Genomic DNA, 17027 nt, shown 5'->3' with positions numbered 1-17027 from the left:
AGGTTACATTGACTGAACTTCGCTATCTGGGCTTTTACGCATCGCCTTTCCTAACGAACTTTATTTGTCTCTCAATTTGAGCTGGAATAATAACCTTCATTATTCCTTTCGTAACGTGCCTTCTCCACCGACACCGGGAGCCCTCATCGATATTAGCTCTCTTTAGTGGCATTTGTAAGTGACCGTATTACTGCTTTCCTCGAAATCTAGAGTACAATGACGCGTCAACTCCGATTCAGGCGCCACAGACAGGTAACAAAGTGGGCGCACTCTTCAATACCGTCATGTTGCACTACATCTTGGTGTTCTCTAGCCAAGAAGGGCTGAAAGCAAAAAAAAAGATCCCTAATTTTTTTATATACAGTCACTTATAAAAAATGAATCTAGGCCTCAATCGGCAATTCGAACAAGAAGCTGGAAAAGGAAAGCATTGATGGTGGCGCGTTCATTGACATTTCAAACACCATCTCTGAAACTTAACGCAGATGAGAAACATTCCTTCGTACTAGGAACTATATAAAGCAAAATTCCGAGACTAGATAGAGCAGGGTACCTTTACTCTGCTCGTGCAATGCGCAATGCCGCGAGCCAACCGCGTTCGCGTTGAAGCAAGGACATTGTCACAGATCTTGCGTCCTGCGAATATTCCTTATCCCGCATCGCAGGCGAAAATTTTTCAGCGGTCATAACCAAGAAGCCACGCTTAACACCACGGCTTTCCCTTGGTGTGCACCGAGTCCTGCACTTCCTGGATCTCTTGATGTCTCCAAACTGTTGGCCTTGATGTCGGATTGCCATGCAATGCTGTCGACACAGAGGCACAATGCAGCCCGATACAGGTCCTGCGGCAGTGGAAGCCCCCATCACATCGCAGTCCAACCTATTACAAGACGTCATCGATGCTCAGGTATGACCGTATCTTCATCCAGCTATCGAAGTCAATGTCATCCAGCTGTCGAGAGCGGTCACCACCGGCTGGGTCACGGCAGCACTCGACTCGATCTCTGACGACACCAGCGAGCGCCAGGAAGTTCGTGTCGAGGTACCGTCGTCGTCGCGTGATCGCCTCGGCCGCTTCGGCTTCGGTCAGGCCCGCCAGTGTCGACACGTTGGCAAGTAGGGCCCGGCTCTCACGCACCTTCTCAAACGCCGCGGCCGCCGTCTTGGAGTTGCAGCACGGAGGCACGACGAACCGCGTCGCGTGCTGCAGCAGAGAAAGATTGCGCCGCAGCGCATCACGTATCTCGAACGCATTTTGTTCGTAGTCGCGCTTTTCGTAGTCGTTTACGCTGAGGAGCGTGTAATTCGTTTCCAGGCCTCGCGGAAGCTCCATCATCAAGAAGACGGCGGACTCTGGCGACACCGCGTCGAACGTGACATGGTTAAGGGTACGCATAGTGCGCAGCATGTCACTTAAGGCAGTCGCCGCGTGGTAATCGAACGTCCAGCCACCGAACATGAGGGAGCCGAGGCTGCGGCTCTTGGCGATCCCCCTCAGCAGCGTCACGGCCTCGGATGTCTCCGTGGCGAAGGAGAGCTGTGCGTCACGCAGGTAGCGACAGCTGGCGAACACCGTGGACAGCAGGACAGCAAGGCTGGAGTCGATCACTCCGTTCATCCGGACCGCGATGCTTGAGAGGTAGGCGTTCCCGCAGAGTCCGCGGGTAAGTCCCTGGAGTTGAGACCAGGATAGAGAAACGGATGGTTCAAATATCACGTGCGAAGTCTTCGGGCCTTGCTGCAGACATGCGACTAGGTCGTCGGTCGCCGCGCAGAAGCAGTTGAACTCTATCCTGCTTCTCAGTTCTCCGTCGCTTACCTGCTTTGAGAAATTCGCCAATCCCGGCTGTGTTACCGTACCGAGACTAAGGAGCTCTAGAGTCCAGTTGACCGACAGGGCGCGTACAAGCGGCAGGGCGTCATCGCCGCTGAGACACGCCTGGCTGAATGATAGCTTCTTCAATGTCACATTGCCCTCGATCGCTTTCGCTATGTGTTCAAAGTTGTCGCTAGGCACCAGTTGGCCGCTGACGTAAATTTCTGTGAGCGTCGCGTTGTTCGAGATCACCGACGCGAGGGACAAGAAGAGACCCGGGGAGGCGGCGGTGCACATGATGGTCAGTCTCTTCACGTTCGCTCGGCCGCTCAGTGCCCTGGAAAGGTCCCGGAGGTCCACCTCGTTCAGTTCGAAGTTGTACAGCTCGAACGTTTCGAGCGGCGCACACCGGTTGGCGACTGCGGCGAACAGCGCCGCGAAACCGTAGGGCGACCCGTACGCTCCCGGGGCGCAGCGGCTCACTACCAGCTCATCGATGACCGCACTGCGAGACAACAGGTCCGCCAGCACGTAGCAGGCGTCAACCGTGACGAAGAGCTCGTCGACGTGAATCTTGCGCAGGCTGCGGTGGGCGGCGCAGCAGCGCATCAGCGCCTCGATCTCGGGAACGTCGATCCAGTTCTCGAGGAACACGAGCGCGCGCAAGGCTTCGCAGCTGGCAAGCAGCTCGCAGAGCATGTGCATGCCGACGCTCGAGAAGCGCACACTCACGATCTCCAGCGTGTCGAGCGTGGCCACGGTGGAGCGGAGCGCGTCCATCAGGTCCCTGGGCGGGTAGTCGTCAAGCAGGTAGTAGCAGAGCTTGACGTGCCGCAGGTTACGGCTCAGCCGGAGGCCGTCCCGGAAGAGAAAATGGTTTTGCGAGATGCGCGACTCGCACAGCTCCACGAACTCGATGCACCGATGCTCCATGAGTAGCCAGTGGACGAGCACGAACGAGTGCCTGCGCTGCATGTTGGAGGCGACCGGAACCACGCGTCCCCGTAGACAAGCCAGGGCCAGCCGTCCCGGACTGACTTCGCGCAGCTCGAAGTTGATGACCCACAGGAATTCATTCCACAGGGAGAGCTCGGCGATGAGGAAGCAGCCTTCGGTTGCGCTGGCCGTGCACGACTTGTCGTGGTCCACCCGGCGATGGCTCAGGATGCTTCGCAGGTAGCGAAGGTTCGAGAAGAGCTGGTTCACGGACGGGCACAGGCTGGGATAACTGCCAACCAGGTAGGCGGCGTACTCGCGCAGTCGGCCGCTCCATGGTCCCATCTCGCAGACCTGGGGACAAACGCCTGTCGTGCTTGTACACCTCTCTTCACATACCACAGCAATAATGTGCGGCTTTACAGTGCGTGCTGAAAGCAGCGCGTGTACAGCTATGCCGCAAATCGCGCTCCTCGTGCGTTCAAGCTTGCGCTCACGCGCGTTCGCATCAGTTCGGCAGATATACATGGCAAAGGCGAAACGTTAATGTGCGTTAATGTGCGTGTTTTAGAGGTCTACCGAGAAGTTGCACGCTTTAAACAAAGGTGCCCGGCAACGAGTAATGTAAACACAAATGGCAGACGGGATAAAATTACTCCTAAGCACAAATGGAAGACTGGATAAAATTACTCATAACCTTTCACCCTTTCGCTGCTTGAAGAATATTAATCGTCAAGTAACATTCGAAAAATTGCTCACATCTGAAGTCCGTTTCATACACAGGACGCAACGCTGCAGAAACTACGCACGTAGTGCACTCATACAGTTGCCTCACTCGTCGCATTTTGCAGCAGTTTTTCTTGATCTGCGACGCTTTCTAAATAATAAACTGCCTCGAATATTACAACTACAAGTTGTAGACGCAAGTTCATGCAAAATTATGCATTTTCTTGTGCACCTATGCGCACCTATGTTGTGCACCTATGTTCTGCGCCTATGTTGTTCCAGTATATGGTGTACTATGTTTTGCTAACGAGTGCAGATCATGCGCTGTGGCCGCTTGCCGTAGAAATGGTTCCGCCGCTAGTTTAGTACTAAATACTTTTCCGCCTCCGACGTGTTCCATGTCGTGAGTGCGTGATATTTTGTGACATAGATGTATCAGCAGGCGTTAACATCGGATTTCATTACGCGTGCCTCTATCTCTCTTCACGTGTAACACGCTATTCTTGGTCGCGGCTTCGAGCAATAAGAGAAGCCCTTCTAGTCTTCCCTGCATTACCAGCTATCTATGAAACGGGGTATACTCATCTCGTCTTTCGGGAAAGTTCACGTGCTTCTTGAGATTCTCGAACATTGCTTGCCTATACGTAACTGACAGTAGCGGGGCCACACCTTTGTGGCGTCGCGATGTAGCTTGTCTACACAGATGCTCAGTTTGACGGTAGTGACACATTGAGATGGAAGGTACTGTTGGCTTCGGCCAATAAAGCGCAATATCAGGTGCCCGTGACATGGCACGAGATGTCCATGCAACGGCAGGGTGCCATCTCCGTCTCTAGCTCAGTACTGAATGCCAGAGAAGGCATTGTAGCGTAGTGCACACTCATCAGAAATACTTTTCCTCATGCACAACGTAAGCAGCATTTAAATTATAATAAAGTTGTCAGGTTTTACTAGGGGTTAAAACCACGGTCTGATTATGGCCAAGGCACGCCCTAGCGGGAGACCTTGGATTAACTTTGACCACATAGTGTTGTTTAGCCTCGATCTAAGAACACGAGCGTTCAGGCAAGTTGCGCCCCCCCCCCCCTTATTAACATGCGACCGCGCGCGGGATCGTTGTCATTTCTTAACGCTAAACTTACCTGCGTTTGTCTACATCATGCCCTGACCATAATAAACAGTGAACATTACGAGGACAGCAAACGTGCCGATGCACATGTACATGCTCCTGGTGTATAAGCGAAGAGTCAAAGCAAAGTTGATGGCTTAGTTGGTCCGACATACTAAGTCAGAAGCGTAGCAAAAACAAAGGAAATAAGAACGTGGGGTCAGTTTTACGTTTCTTGGGTCTTTTGTCACTCTTGTGCCGTTGCTCCAGTAGGGAAGTACTTCAGGTTTGCGTGAAGTGAAGTACTTCACGCAAACCTCTGGCATTGCTCTGCATTGCATATCGCGTTCACCAGGTTATCAGCTGCACGAAGAATCCACTACAACAAGCTAACAAGCGACGTTGCCTGTTATTGTCAAGCTAACAAGCGACGTTGCCTGTTATGTGTACATCGCCCAGCTTTAACAGTAACTGCGCTACACCGTATTCTTAAGTATACTTACACATCTTGACTGGGTTAGCTTAGTTACAATTTATAGAACATTTACTAGTCGCTATGTGCCACTCGAAGTATAACAAACTGGTCAGTACAATGTCAAAAGCTCCACTAGCCCTTCCCTAGATGTGACCTTTGGCACAATCTGCATAACCTGCGATTACTATCAACTAAGAAATGTCAGTCTCTGCCCTAGTCCCAAACTAATCAGTCCTCCTCGGCCTCTCCCGAGCTTTTCTAACCTTAAGACTTAATGGTACCACGAAACTTCTGAGCTACAATCACACCAAAGGCGGCACAATCACCCTTGCACATGATGCCAAGAAATGTATAATTTGTTTAAAGCAACGACACGGGAAGTTCACGCAACTGCGTGCTTCCGTTATGTCCGTGCATTTATTGCCAGTTACCCTATATTGTAAGCGTTGCTGTATATCGCTTGCCACGACTGCGCATGCGCGTAGTTTAGCAGACTCCGGTTTAAGCTTCCCAGGATGGTTTGCCGTATGCCGTGTTTGCGCAGCGAAATGGCATCACAGGCTGCCCGTTTCGATCCTAATTCATCCGTGGTACTTGTTCTCCCTAGTACCAGCCAGAAATAAATGGTAAAATATGTCATCGATTAGTCATTATTTCTTTGTTGTGACACTGCTATGCGTAGAGGGACGCCATCGGAGCCAAAAATAGTGTCTATGGAAGTCGAAACTTTTACGCGTCGAAGGCCTCCGAGATCGGGCGGGGACAGCGCGCGACACCCTCTAGGCCTAGGCCGCTCTATAGGCCTAGCACTGTCAAAACAACCTATCTGAATCACAACCGCCAAACAGCGCCTACAGTTTGCCTCAGAGCAAGACGAAGCTAAGTGATGGCTGATTTTGCCATTTATTTTTTCGCTATCACGAATGAGAACAAGTACCACGAACAAATTAGGATCGAAGCGGGCAGCCGAGATGTTGCAATGCTGTTGCGCAAGCACAGCATAACACAAAGAATTACGGTAAGCCTGTAACGTCCCCGGCTGGACTCTGCGCATCCGCAGTCGTGACAGCCGGTATACGGCAACGCTCTTCTAAAACTGCCTAATTACGTGCATAGATAAACCAGCATTTTCATAATACGGATATCGGAAAACCGGACTGATTGATTCATGTGGTTCAGCATCCAAGCACTAAGGAAATCCACACGTCCAAAGTTGATATGCAATGTTACATATTTTCTATATGTATGGGGATATTAATTCTTATATACGATTTCATATGTTCAGAATATCTAATTATTGGATACGGCGGTTACAGAGCATATGCCATTTTCTCCTTTTTTTTCACTAAGTAGCAGTCGGTCTAAGAAATCGTAGCCGAGTAATTCGGCCTAATTTTGACCCCCATGGGGTTTTCTCTAACGGGCACCCAAATTTCAGTAAACGACCACTTTCGCGTCGGGCTTCCCTCGAAACGGGGCCCTCGCAGCCGATAGTCACACCCGCGACCTTGCGCTTCGCAACAGAGCGCCACATAGCCACTGAACAACCTCCGCTGCAGGCGTTTAAAAAAATGTCGTCGCAGCGAGCGCCGAAGGGTATACGGAAGGACCTTACGCTTTCGTCGGAGCGCTGCCTCAGGTCCATCGGCACCACCGACCGCGGAGATCAGCCGCCACCAGGTTTCGGACGCAGCGCTAGGCGAAATCCCTGGAATCGGGCCCGGCCGGACGCTGCGTCGTGCCTCGCGCGCTTGACTCGAGCATCTGTGCGTCCGCGTGAGCACGCCTGGCTCGCTGCCTCGAGGTTGCTTCACGAGATTCACGAGGTTCACCCGCTCTCGAGACGCTGCGTCACTCTTGCGCAACAGGTTCGACCTAGCGGCGTTTCGGTTCTTCGTCGTTTTTTTTATTTAGTATACTAAACCAATCCACGCATGCACTGAATAACTGCAAATACTAATTCGTTGTTCTTGCTTTCGCCTGCTAAGCCAAACGACGTATACACTGAAAGTATACTAAACCAAATCAAGAAGAAGAAGAACCTAAACGCCACGAAGTCAAGCCATGCACGTCAAAACGCGCTGTCTACATGGGAATTCGGTTTTCGTTACGATAACAACTGTGCGGACACTCGAGGTGCGTTCGCTCAGTCGGCGCCGCCGTACTGCCTCGGTATCAACGGCCACGTAGGGTCTGCGTATGGAGTGTTAGCTCTATGGTGTTAGGTTTGCAGAGACGCTCAGTGCGTTTGGTTAAATAAAGTTCGTCAGAGACGCTTAAAACTTTTTACGTGTGGCAATGCGAAAGCGTCTTAGTCCATTTGGCGGAATTTTTTTTTTTGTCGAGCGTTCCTTATCAGCGCAAGCGCTCGCCTGCGTTCTAACTGCGCCTCAGCAAGGCCATATCAACACAGGCCAAGCATCTCAACGCGCTCGCATGCCCGCGAGCAGTTCATAACTCGAAGGACCGCTAAGCAGCGACATTAAGGCTTTTAAAGCGAAAGCTTTACTGGCCGCGAACTTGCGATGTCGCCGTGGTGGTGCTCCGAGGAGGCACATGACGTTACAACACGCGCCTCGCCGCGGATATTTCTATCTCTCTGTCGCTCCCTAGTCACTACTGCGCATGCGCCACTAGTAGCACCGAGCCACAGGTGTTCCGCGGCTGCGCAGCGCCGCGCCAGCCGCAGCCGTCGTTTAGTATGACGTCACGCCGCGTTCCTCGTCATTGCGCAGCCTCCGCTCGCTTCGCCAGCATGCGTCGCATGCCTGATAACATGTCGGAGGATTGAAAAGGAGAGCTCGCGTGCGCCGCAACCACGGTTGAGGCGGCAGTATGGACGGCGACAATTCTGATAAGCAGGAGGAGGCCCGGAATCGACATCGGAACGAGACGAAGAAGAAACGTATCGCCCAGGAAACAGACGAACAGCGCGCCCAATGACTGGCTAAACGCCGCAACATAGATAGACAACCAGACTAACCTGGACTTGCAATCAATATTCACCAAGGCTAACCATTCTATGCCTTAGCTTTCGCTACGTATATCCTGGCATACCTGAGCTAAGCCACTTCCAATTTTTATTGTGTACACTCGCGACGTCGCGCCACCTCCTCTCCAGTGGCTGCGCCATCACTTGCCCAATGGCACACGCACTAGGCCACATCTTTAGCCAACCAAAACCGTGAAGCCGCCGTTGCGTCGGAGAAGCGTGGTCGTCTCGAACCGAGAAGGCCCGGGTTCGATTCCCGCCCGCACCAGAAGTTACCAGATTTTCTTGTCAAAGCCATTGATTTCCGTTGCTTACAGGAACCTCCCTGAGAAGTTTGACGTCAATCCGAGCATTTTGACGTGTTTTTAGTCTCTGCGCCGTCGGCGCATTTTTAATGCGAAGCCATTATATGGCCAATTAATTACGCGAAAATCTGCTGGCGCAGTCGGCGTGGCTGATCGTTGATGCCAAAAATGGATGACGGCGCAAAGAGTAAAAATATGTCAAGAATGTTCGGATTGACGTCAAATTTCTCAGGGACATTCCTGTAAAAAAGAGTAAATTAATGGCTTTGAAATGAAAACTTCGTAAATTTCCCTCTGGTGGGAATCGAGCTTCCGGGGTGCAATAGAACATGCAAGAAAGCCCCAGTCAAGGCATACAACAGGGATTCAGGATAGCCGCTCGCCTTCAGTCGCTGTACTTCGGTATAAGTGTGTGTACTAGCCCGCCTTTCGACTTGACGTGTGCAATGATGCACACACTATAGGAACACCTATATCTTATCTGTTGTAGAGGGCTAGTGCCTTTTCTGCCAAGCAGTAAAGACTTAAAAAGTTATCAGCCCTTCCAATCTGTGAAGGACGAACAGTGAAGCTGTGGTGAGTTTTACCTCAATTGACGCATCTCTGTATGTTATTATTATTACTGAAATACACAGACAAAGAATACGTCTTTTCACTGTGGAGTGATTTACTCTTATTCTTTTATGAAGTAGTGATGTGTGCATGTACCACCGCATGGCAGACGGGAATTCCACAATATTTACAACTTCACTGTGAACAAATTAGGACAAGTAAATGAAATTCAGCGTAATGATATAGTCGTCTTAGCGGCCAATTTCAGTATGAAATTTTCCAAGTTCCCTACATTAGATTGAGGGCTACAGAGAACTTGCGACAAACTGGCGGAGAAGGAGGAACAAACTTTAGAACAGCAGAACAGACCTAGACCTCTCTACCTAGATGACGGATTCAGCCTGTGGACTCTGGCGGCATCTCGGCCTGCTTGGTTGCCTTAAGTTGGTCTTCCAGCAAACCTGAGCGACGCGGTCTCCCACCGCTCTCTGATCTTATGTGTTTTATTCTGTGTGGGTGCTTAAGGATAGGCCCAAACCATATGTTGTAGGCCCGACCTTTCTTGACAGAATCTGCATCTATCCGTGTAAAGGTCCGGGTAGTTGCAGTGGTAGTCCACCTGGTTCGGATACGTATCTGTTTGTTAGAGGCGCCTTGCCGTCGCTTGTCGTCTACTCAGCGAGGAGTGTGCCAAGGCGCAAATGGCCCCTTCCCACTTTAGAGCATTTGGTGATCTCGTTAAAGCTGGTCGTCTGGTCTCTCTTTGTTCCCAGTATTTGCGTGTCACCTGCTCGGTCCGTCAGTTCTCGAGCCAGGTTGGACGTGATTTCGTTCCCGGGAAGGGAGTAGTGTGCGGGTGCCCGCATAATGTGAATATCTCGATCTTCACAAAAGTTGGTTCCCATTCTTAGCAGACGCACAATTCTTCGTGCCGAGGCGACGCGTAGACGGACGGACATCGACCACCACCGGAGGGCAGCTATATACGGCTTCGTTGTGAAAGGTGTCATTGTCGCCTTATGGTTAAGGGCATCTGGCTGCTGCGTTGGGGCGCGGAGATACGACCCCTGCATCGCGCACGTGACTGATTTTTTTTCTTTTACATAGCGAATGATCTAAGTTGGTATGCCGGTTGGGTATCGAATCAGATTCCTTCAACACAGCAGCCCGATACTCTGCCCATTCAATGACATCACTGTGAGCTATTAGTGACCTCACTTGTGAGCTATTAGGCAAGACAGTTGCAGCACCGAGCCAGTAGCCACGGTCAGGAAAGTCCGGGAAGGTACGCAAAGAAAGTTAAGCCCTAGAATAAAAAAAATTCGCCAGCCTTGATCGAAGCACGAAGCATCGAAAGCGATAGCAAGTTTTAGCGTTGTGCTGAAAATGCCTCATAACGCTGACGCTGGCGCGATGAGACGTGCCGTTAGCGGCGTTGCAGGCGTCGCGCCTCGATTGTTCAGGAACTGAGGTCTAAGGTAACACCGTCGGCCTTTATATACCTTGACGTTTACCACCCGTGACGCTATGACCATTGAGTGCACCACGATGTGGTGTGCTCATGGTTACAGCAAAATCAGATTTGTCTATCGTGTTTGGAGTTTCCGCATCCATCGTTCAGTTTACATTTTTCTGTACAGAATATTGTATTAGTTAATTTCGGGTATACATGAGGCAGTAAGTAGACGCTTACTAGAACAAAGTTCCTTTTTCCCTCGCAATAAAAAAGAACTTCCTTACTTACACATCTCTCCTTATTTATTGATTCTCTTCTCGCATACGTCACGCGCTGAGCACTCTTTCATAGACAACGGGTTCCTGCAGTGCATCCCGCTATGTGCAACAATTATACAACTATATTATACGAGAAAGGTTTCTATGTGGAAGAGCCTCTCATCTCGAAGGAAAACACCGAGGAGACAGGAGACGGACAACGTGCTACAGAGAAGGAGAGCCCGCTAACCCTGCGGCAGCTTCGTCGCGAAGTTGCCACCGAGCCATCTTAACTGCTTGCATTTGAAGGTATAACGGCCTGCACTCCAGATGGCCATAAGCCACACAGAGCTGCTGAACGCCGTAAGCATCACTTCTTGGCTCCTCAAGCGCCCTGAGCGCCGGGGAGGAGTCATTTGCGCCAAATCGCTCCTCACCATGCGTGCAGAATATGAGCTCCACTTCCTCTGGGTTGCGTCTTTCTCCACCGCGACGCCCAAAATGATCTCTTTGTTTTCTTCGTCATGCTGTTTTTGAACCGAATAGCTTTCTCCGGCTCTTTCGCCCTGTATCGTGGCCGGGCTTTATCCGCTGAAGGCACGTGATCTCGCACAACCGAGTTGCGGAGCCCATTCGTGGCCGAAAGCCGAGCCTTTTGAGACGTGCTTGATATTGCGTCAAAGTTTTGTGTACCAAAGTTTGTGGTACAGCGAGCAAGCCACACTGTTTCCCAATTCGTGGGTCTGTTCGTTACGACCGCCAGAGACAATCACACAAGCATCACTAATTCACTAATCATTAATTCAAAAAATACACGCAGAAACTCCTCTGGAAGTTGTCTAAGTATGTGTAAGCATTGTGCCACTTGCTCATTATCCATGCCGCACTGTGTCATTATCAATGTTATGACACTTAATCTGACCATAATAAAGCTTATCAACCCTTACCAGTCATTATCAACCTTATCGGACTAGATCTGATCCTCATCAACCCTTATCTGTCCTCATCAACCTTATCGGACTCGATACGATTCTTATCAACCCTTATATGTCCTTATCAACCTTATCGGACATGATCTGACCCTTATTAACTCTTATCGGTCCTTGTCAACCTTATAGAACTTCATATGACCCTTATCAACCGTTATCAGTGCTTATTAACATTATAAGAATTGAGCCGATCATTATAAACCCTTATCGCTCTTTAGCACCTTATCCATCCGCGTCGATTCATTATCAAGCGTGATGAGGCCCATATAATCCCTCATCACTCTTTATCATCCTTATCAAGTCATTGACTGCTTATCTGTCTGTATATCGCGACGTGAAGCGCATGAACCCTCATAGATCGGCGGCATTTCGGTATGTGAAAGAACGCTTATACCGAAGGCGCATCTCGTGACCATCGAAACGCAGCGGTGATGTGGCTTGCTCGGCATGAAATTTTCGCAAAATGGGAACTTTCCTGATGTCTACAATGCACCAAGTCATCTCTACATGCGGTTCTAGAGATGACTTTTATTCCACCATCCCCATATCTCTCAACAAAGCCTTCATAGAAATTTGTTTTATACATTATTTTCTTTATAGCGGTTCCTCTTACGTAACGGGCAGGTTTCCTCGTTGAGTAGGCACAGAAGCGCGTACGCATTTAAACAACGCGCGCCGAGAAGTGGGAGGCGCACCTTGCCAGCTCGGCCCTGGAGGGGCAACGTGCGCTACTCCAACTAGTCCTGGTGGCTCCAAACGCCAGCGAAGCCCTGGACCAAGAGAATCGTCCACAGCGAGCTCCCTAATCGATGCCTCCCCTTTTCCCTGAATGAAGTTCTTATTCTTCTTTGTGGCGTATGGATGTTTTGATGGTGGTGGCGTTGTTCGCGTTTCTCCGCGGCCTGCTGGACTGGCGGTTTCGGAGAGCGTTCGTCGCTAAAGTCCGCTGCGCGTTTGTTGTCAAGATGTACTCTTTCATCTTGCCGGTTCATCTGGTTTCGCCTAGACCGACTGCCACAGCGCTTATGTGCTGCACGATTTTAAGGCGAACGGTTGGAGGAAGACGTGGCGCTCTCATCGTCGCCCCGCGATCGTCACGCCGTAGTAATGTGGCCTCCGTGCTGTCTTGTTCACGCCGCCCGCCGTTATTATGGCGTTGTCATCTCTTTCGCCGTCATTCTGTTGTCGCCACACCTTCATCATCGCGACGGAGCCGACGCCACGCTGTCACGCCATCAACCGAAACGTGCCGAAGATAATTTACGCCATCATCAAACGTCGTCATCAAAGCCCAGCAGTAAACTTCGGGAGTATCGCTCATAATAAGTCAACTTGGTTTGCGTTGTTCGGAGAAGACATTCGCTCACATTGAATATCATATTTCGCGGTTTCTACAACAATTTTCTTCCTTGCTTTTTAAAATTTCTTTTAAGTGATTCTTTCACCTCAAACGCCTCTTTGTCGCTTCCTGTTCACATGCGTATGCCATGTCACAGCAAATTATGAACGCAGTACTATTCTTCTAAGCCACTTGGGTTCAAGAGAATAACAGCTTTACTCAAATTATATAACACAATTTGTAGTTTTCACATCATAACTCTGCCGAATTACATTGTGCTTACTTATCATGTGCACATCGTGTCAGTCAACTCAAACACCCTTGTTACGTCGTCATGTGTTTTCTTTCTCGGCTGGACAACAAGCACAATCACTTGAAACATGGTATAAGCACGCTCACTAGGATCTGCATTTCATGTCGTTAATACCTCCTCATGTGCCAACCAAATGGAGAAATGGCGGAAAGATTTGTGGAGTATTTCAATATTTTAATCAGTTAATCAAATTTTTCACACCGTTTATTCACATCGAACGTGTAATTGGACTAGTGCTGCCCTGCCTTCGTTTCATCGTACTGCTTCAATATATGTTCAATATAAACCTGCTCGCTGAACTGAAGTTGTAGCTTGATTCACGTATTCATTAGAAGTTATCATTCGCAAGAGATGCAAAAGGAGATACAGAAGCTCTATGCTAGATAATGCAAACCTCCTTCGAAGAACCTTAAATCAATTCAATCGCAAGGCAAGTGTGACAAAATAACGGTGACGTCAGATATCACTAACGCGAAGAGAAGCAGCGTTATATGAGACATTTTAACCATAATCTAAGGATAGAAATGCACTGCAGTGCAAAACACATTTCTTTTAGCTGACAGAGTCTAATATCTAAAAAACAGCACACACACAGTAATGCGAGACTATTTCTCCTTTTTTTAAAAAGTATTACCTTGGGGTATAACTTTACATGAGTGAGAGCCCAAGGACCGCAACTGCTTAGTTTTCTAGCGCTTCTAGTTCTCAGATTTAGATTAAAACATGGAAAGGCAGGCACCGGGTATATTCAGATATGTCGTGCAACACTACTTTGTTGTGAATGCAGTCACTTATGGGAGCACTTTGATGAATGATCAAGAAGTGTATTGAAATCAACACTGCATGGCTTTGATGATAGAAACACAGTTTAGGGAAGAAAGTGCTCGACCACGGACTGCTGCACAGACACAACACCAGAGCTCTGAAAGCTTTTATATGTTGTTTCTGATTAAGTATTTTTTTCTGTTTAATTGGTGGTTCTCGCTCACTAACTAAGTAGATACTTTATTCTCGTTTTTATATGCACCTTCCATCATGTGCAGTTTAACCTTATAGTTGTCCAGTTGTGTCCCCGATTGCGCAGGTATCTCAACGCTTCCCTAAATTTCTAATTGACTCAGTGTATTTTCGTTCAATCATATCCAATCATTTTCTACAACTGCTTGTTGTTCTTCAGCTGTGCAGTGTATTTACGTGCGCGTGACGTCAGGTTTCTTACGCGTCCACTACTATTGCCACCGATTCAAGAGCAGCACAAGCGCTTTCGTGCGTGCACGTACCGTATACGTGTGTTCTGATTTCTCATTTCCTCCTTTCATTTCTGTCTCCTCATTTCACAATCAAACAAAAACAAAAATTGGCGACGAAATTTGACCAGCATTTGCACCACTCCACCTAATCAATCACTCGATCAAGGGACAGCAGAAAAAGCAGATATTTTTCGCAATTATTATTAGATCTACGTACCGAGAAATTATCAGTGACTGAACTAATCAATAAATCAATCAACCAGAACTTGAAACTGCGTCCGGCGTCGCGCAGTGTCCCGTCCCTATATATACATCCACGAGCCCGAGCCGACTCAGGGCAATGGCGTCAGCCTCGCGTTCTCTTCTTACCACATTTCCGTCTATGCGCCGAACAGGGCCCGTCGCCGCAGGCGCGTTATACGGAACAACAATGAGCCGTTGTCGTGGTCGCCCGCGGCATCTCCTCCGTTTCCCATTGACTCCAGCACAAGTGCCGCCACGCGGTCGACAAGGCGCCCTGTCGAGAGAACAGAGCAGGACGTCATTTGTCAGCCTGTCGGACGAGAGAGGCCGTCATCAGCGCCTCGCATGCAAGGGACGGAAACAAGAGCCGGGAACCGGAAAATTCGATAGCTCCCCAACAACTCACGTTTCAATCCTCATGTTCTCTCCTTCTAGTATTTTTATTATTATTATTTGCTATCCATTTCTTTAAGGTTCACTCGTGAAAGGCTTCGTGTAAGCTCAAAAGCTTAAGGTGGAAAATAGTTTCTGCTTTTAGTATTTTGTGCTCATCAGAATGGAAAAGTCTACACAATTTATAGCCATATCTTCCCGAAGCCTGAAGACGGCTGAGAGACATAACCGCTTTTCAAGTTGCTTTGTATTAGCAAGTGGTATGTTGTATGTTATATATGTGACGTTTTCGTTTACATGCCACCGTTAAGTACCAGTTACAGCATCTCCAAGTACGCGGACAAACTAACCATCTCATCATATTTGATTTGGAAAAAACTGCGTTTCTTTGCATGAACACAGAAATGAAGGTGCAACGTCGTGCGGTTATTTGCCACGTTGACGAGGTATGAAGGAATGTCCTGTCCTGTCGTGGTACACGAAAAGCACTTCGCGGTTGGTTTTCGTCGTCTGTGACGGCACAGCTGCCTATGTCAATGGATTGCTCATTTCCGCAAAAGTTGGCGGCATGAATTCCGTTCAACTACGTTCACACAGTTTCGCATGCATCTGACATTATATCCGCCGTGAATGGAATTCGTAATCGTTTCACAATCACTTTTAAGAAGAATTGAAGGCAATGTGCAATATAATTCACTAAGAATCTTTAGAGGGTGTACCCTACCGTACATATATCATTAAGATATATCATTACCATCCACAACAAGAACAACAGCATATATGCATATATTTATGTTCCCTCCATGATGAAGGCCTCTCCCAGTGATGTCCAACTACCCCTGTGTAGCATTAGGGCACGTAGTCCTACGTAAAGGCCAAACGTATAGGTACATCATAACGTAAGAAAGCAAAGGCCGACAACGTTCAACAAACCTCTACACTGTTGCGATACAAATTATCACTGACTTATCATTCAATTCTGCAGTCAAAGAAGACAATCCGTCTATTCTCTACGTATGCCACTTAGCCGAAGCATAAAAACATCTCAAAAGGGGTCATTTAGAATTACGCATAACGCGCTTTATTTTATAATGCATGGCTTCGACTACGTGAATATACTCACGAGTAATCTTATTAGAAGCATTTTATTGCAATAGCAATTGTAGGGATACTCTAGGCGATTTCCGCCGTGGGCGTCGCCGTGGTGTTCCATATAAGGTCCATGTATCCTGCAGGTGCGAGTGAAAGTGTGAGAGGGCAAGCCGAGAAGGATGGTGGCTTGATGCGCGGCATCTTCCCGCCAAAGTATGTGTTTTTTCGTCACCTCAACCTCGAACACTACCCCCCCCCCCCCCCCCGCCATTGCTCACCCAGTATCGTGTGGAAAAGACGCTGGAGGCGTGGGGTTTGGCGCGGGCTAAGGATGCAGGCAAGTGACCGAGCGTCTCAAATTCTAACCAAGCCTTTGCTCCGGGTGGCGCGGCTGTATATAGCCGCCAGCGCCCTATCTTGGAGGTAATCTGAGGCAGGTGCAACGACAAGGTGAGCCGAGATGGCTTGTGACTTCGTGTGTGCTGTGTTCTCGAGCGCTTAGTGTTGGAGGTCGCGTAATCTCAAGTTTCGGAGACGCATTGAAGCTAAAGGTAGCACGTAGGCATTCGATCGCCGCAGCTGCCCTTCTTCGGTCAGCTTTGCCGAGCTCGACTGGGGAGGCCTCCTTCCTGTTCTCTTCTTTTATTGCCCTTGCCCCTGCCTTGTGCAGTGCTGCTGAGGAGTCCTCACAGCAAGATACATTTACGGCGCTGCACTTTTCTCTTCGGTTTCCTTCCTATAACAGTACCATATATTACTACGCCAGCGTTGTGACAGAGAGCATC

The 17027-nt window shown here is 49.0% G+C and overlaps 2 protein-coding genes across 5 annotated transcripts in view; both read right to left on the bottom strand.

Moving 5' to 3' along the window:
- Window positions 1–17027, bottom strand: part of LOC126522597 (hepatocyte growth factor receptor-like) — a 566006-nt gene that overhangs the window by 427255 nt on the left and 121724 nt on the right. For all 4 annotated transcript variants that reach the window (XR_011895240.1, XM_055066486.2, XM_072288826.1 and 1 more), the window contains one exon: window positions 14884–15031. The gene's annotated coding sequence lies outside the window, so the exon portion shown is untranslated. The remainder of the gene's footprint in view (window positions 1–14883; window positions 15032–17027) is intronic.
- On the bottom strand, window positions 555–6849 carry LOC126522594 (uncharacterized). Its single transcript, XM_050171365.3, has 2 exons — window positions 6677–6849; window positions 555–3106 (listed from the first exon to the last, which is right to left on the bottom strand). The coding sequence occupies exons 1-2, from the start codon at window positions 6704–6706 to the stop codon at window positions 884–886; spliced, it is 2253 nt and encodes a 750-aa protein (XP_050027322.1). The 5' UTR covers window positions 6707–6849; the 3' UTR covers window positions 555–883.

This window comes from Dermacentor andersoni, chromosome 6 (assembly GCF_023375885.2).
Source record: "Dermacentor andersoni chromosome 6, qqDerAnde1_hic_scaffold, whole genome shotgun sequence".
Lineage (NCBI taxonomy): Eukaryota > Metazoa > Arthropoda > Arachnida > Ixodida > Ixodidae > Dermacentor > Dermacentor andersoni.
The sequence above is the reverse complement of the archived record's forward strand: the minus strand, read 5'-3'. Positions and strand labels throughout refer to the sequence as shown.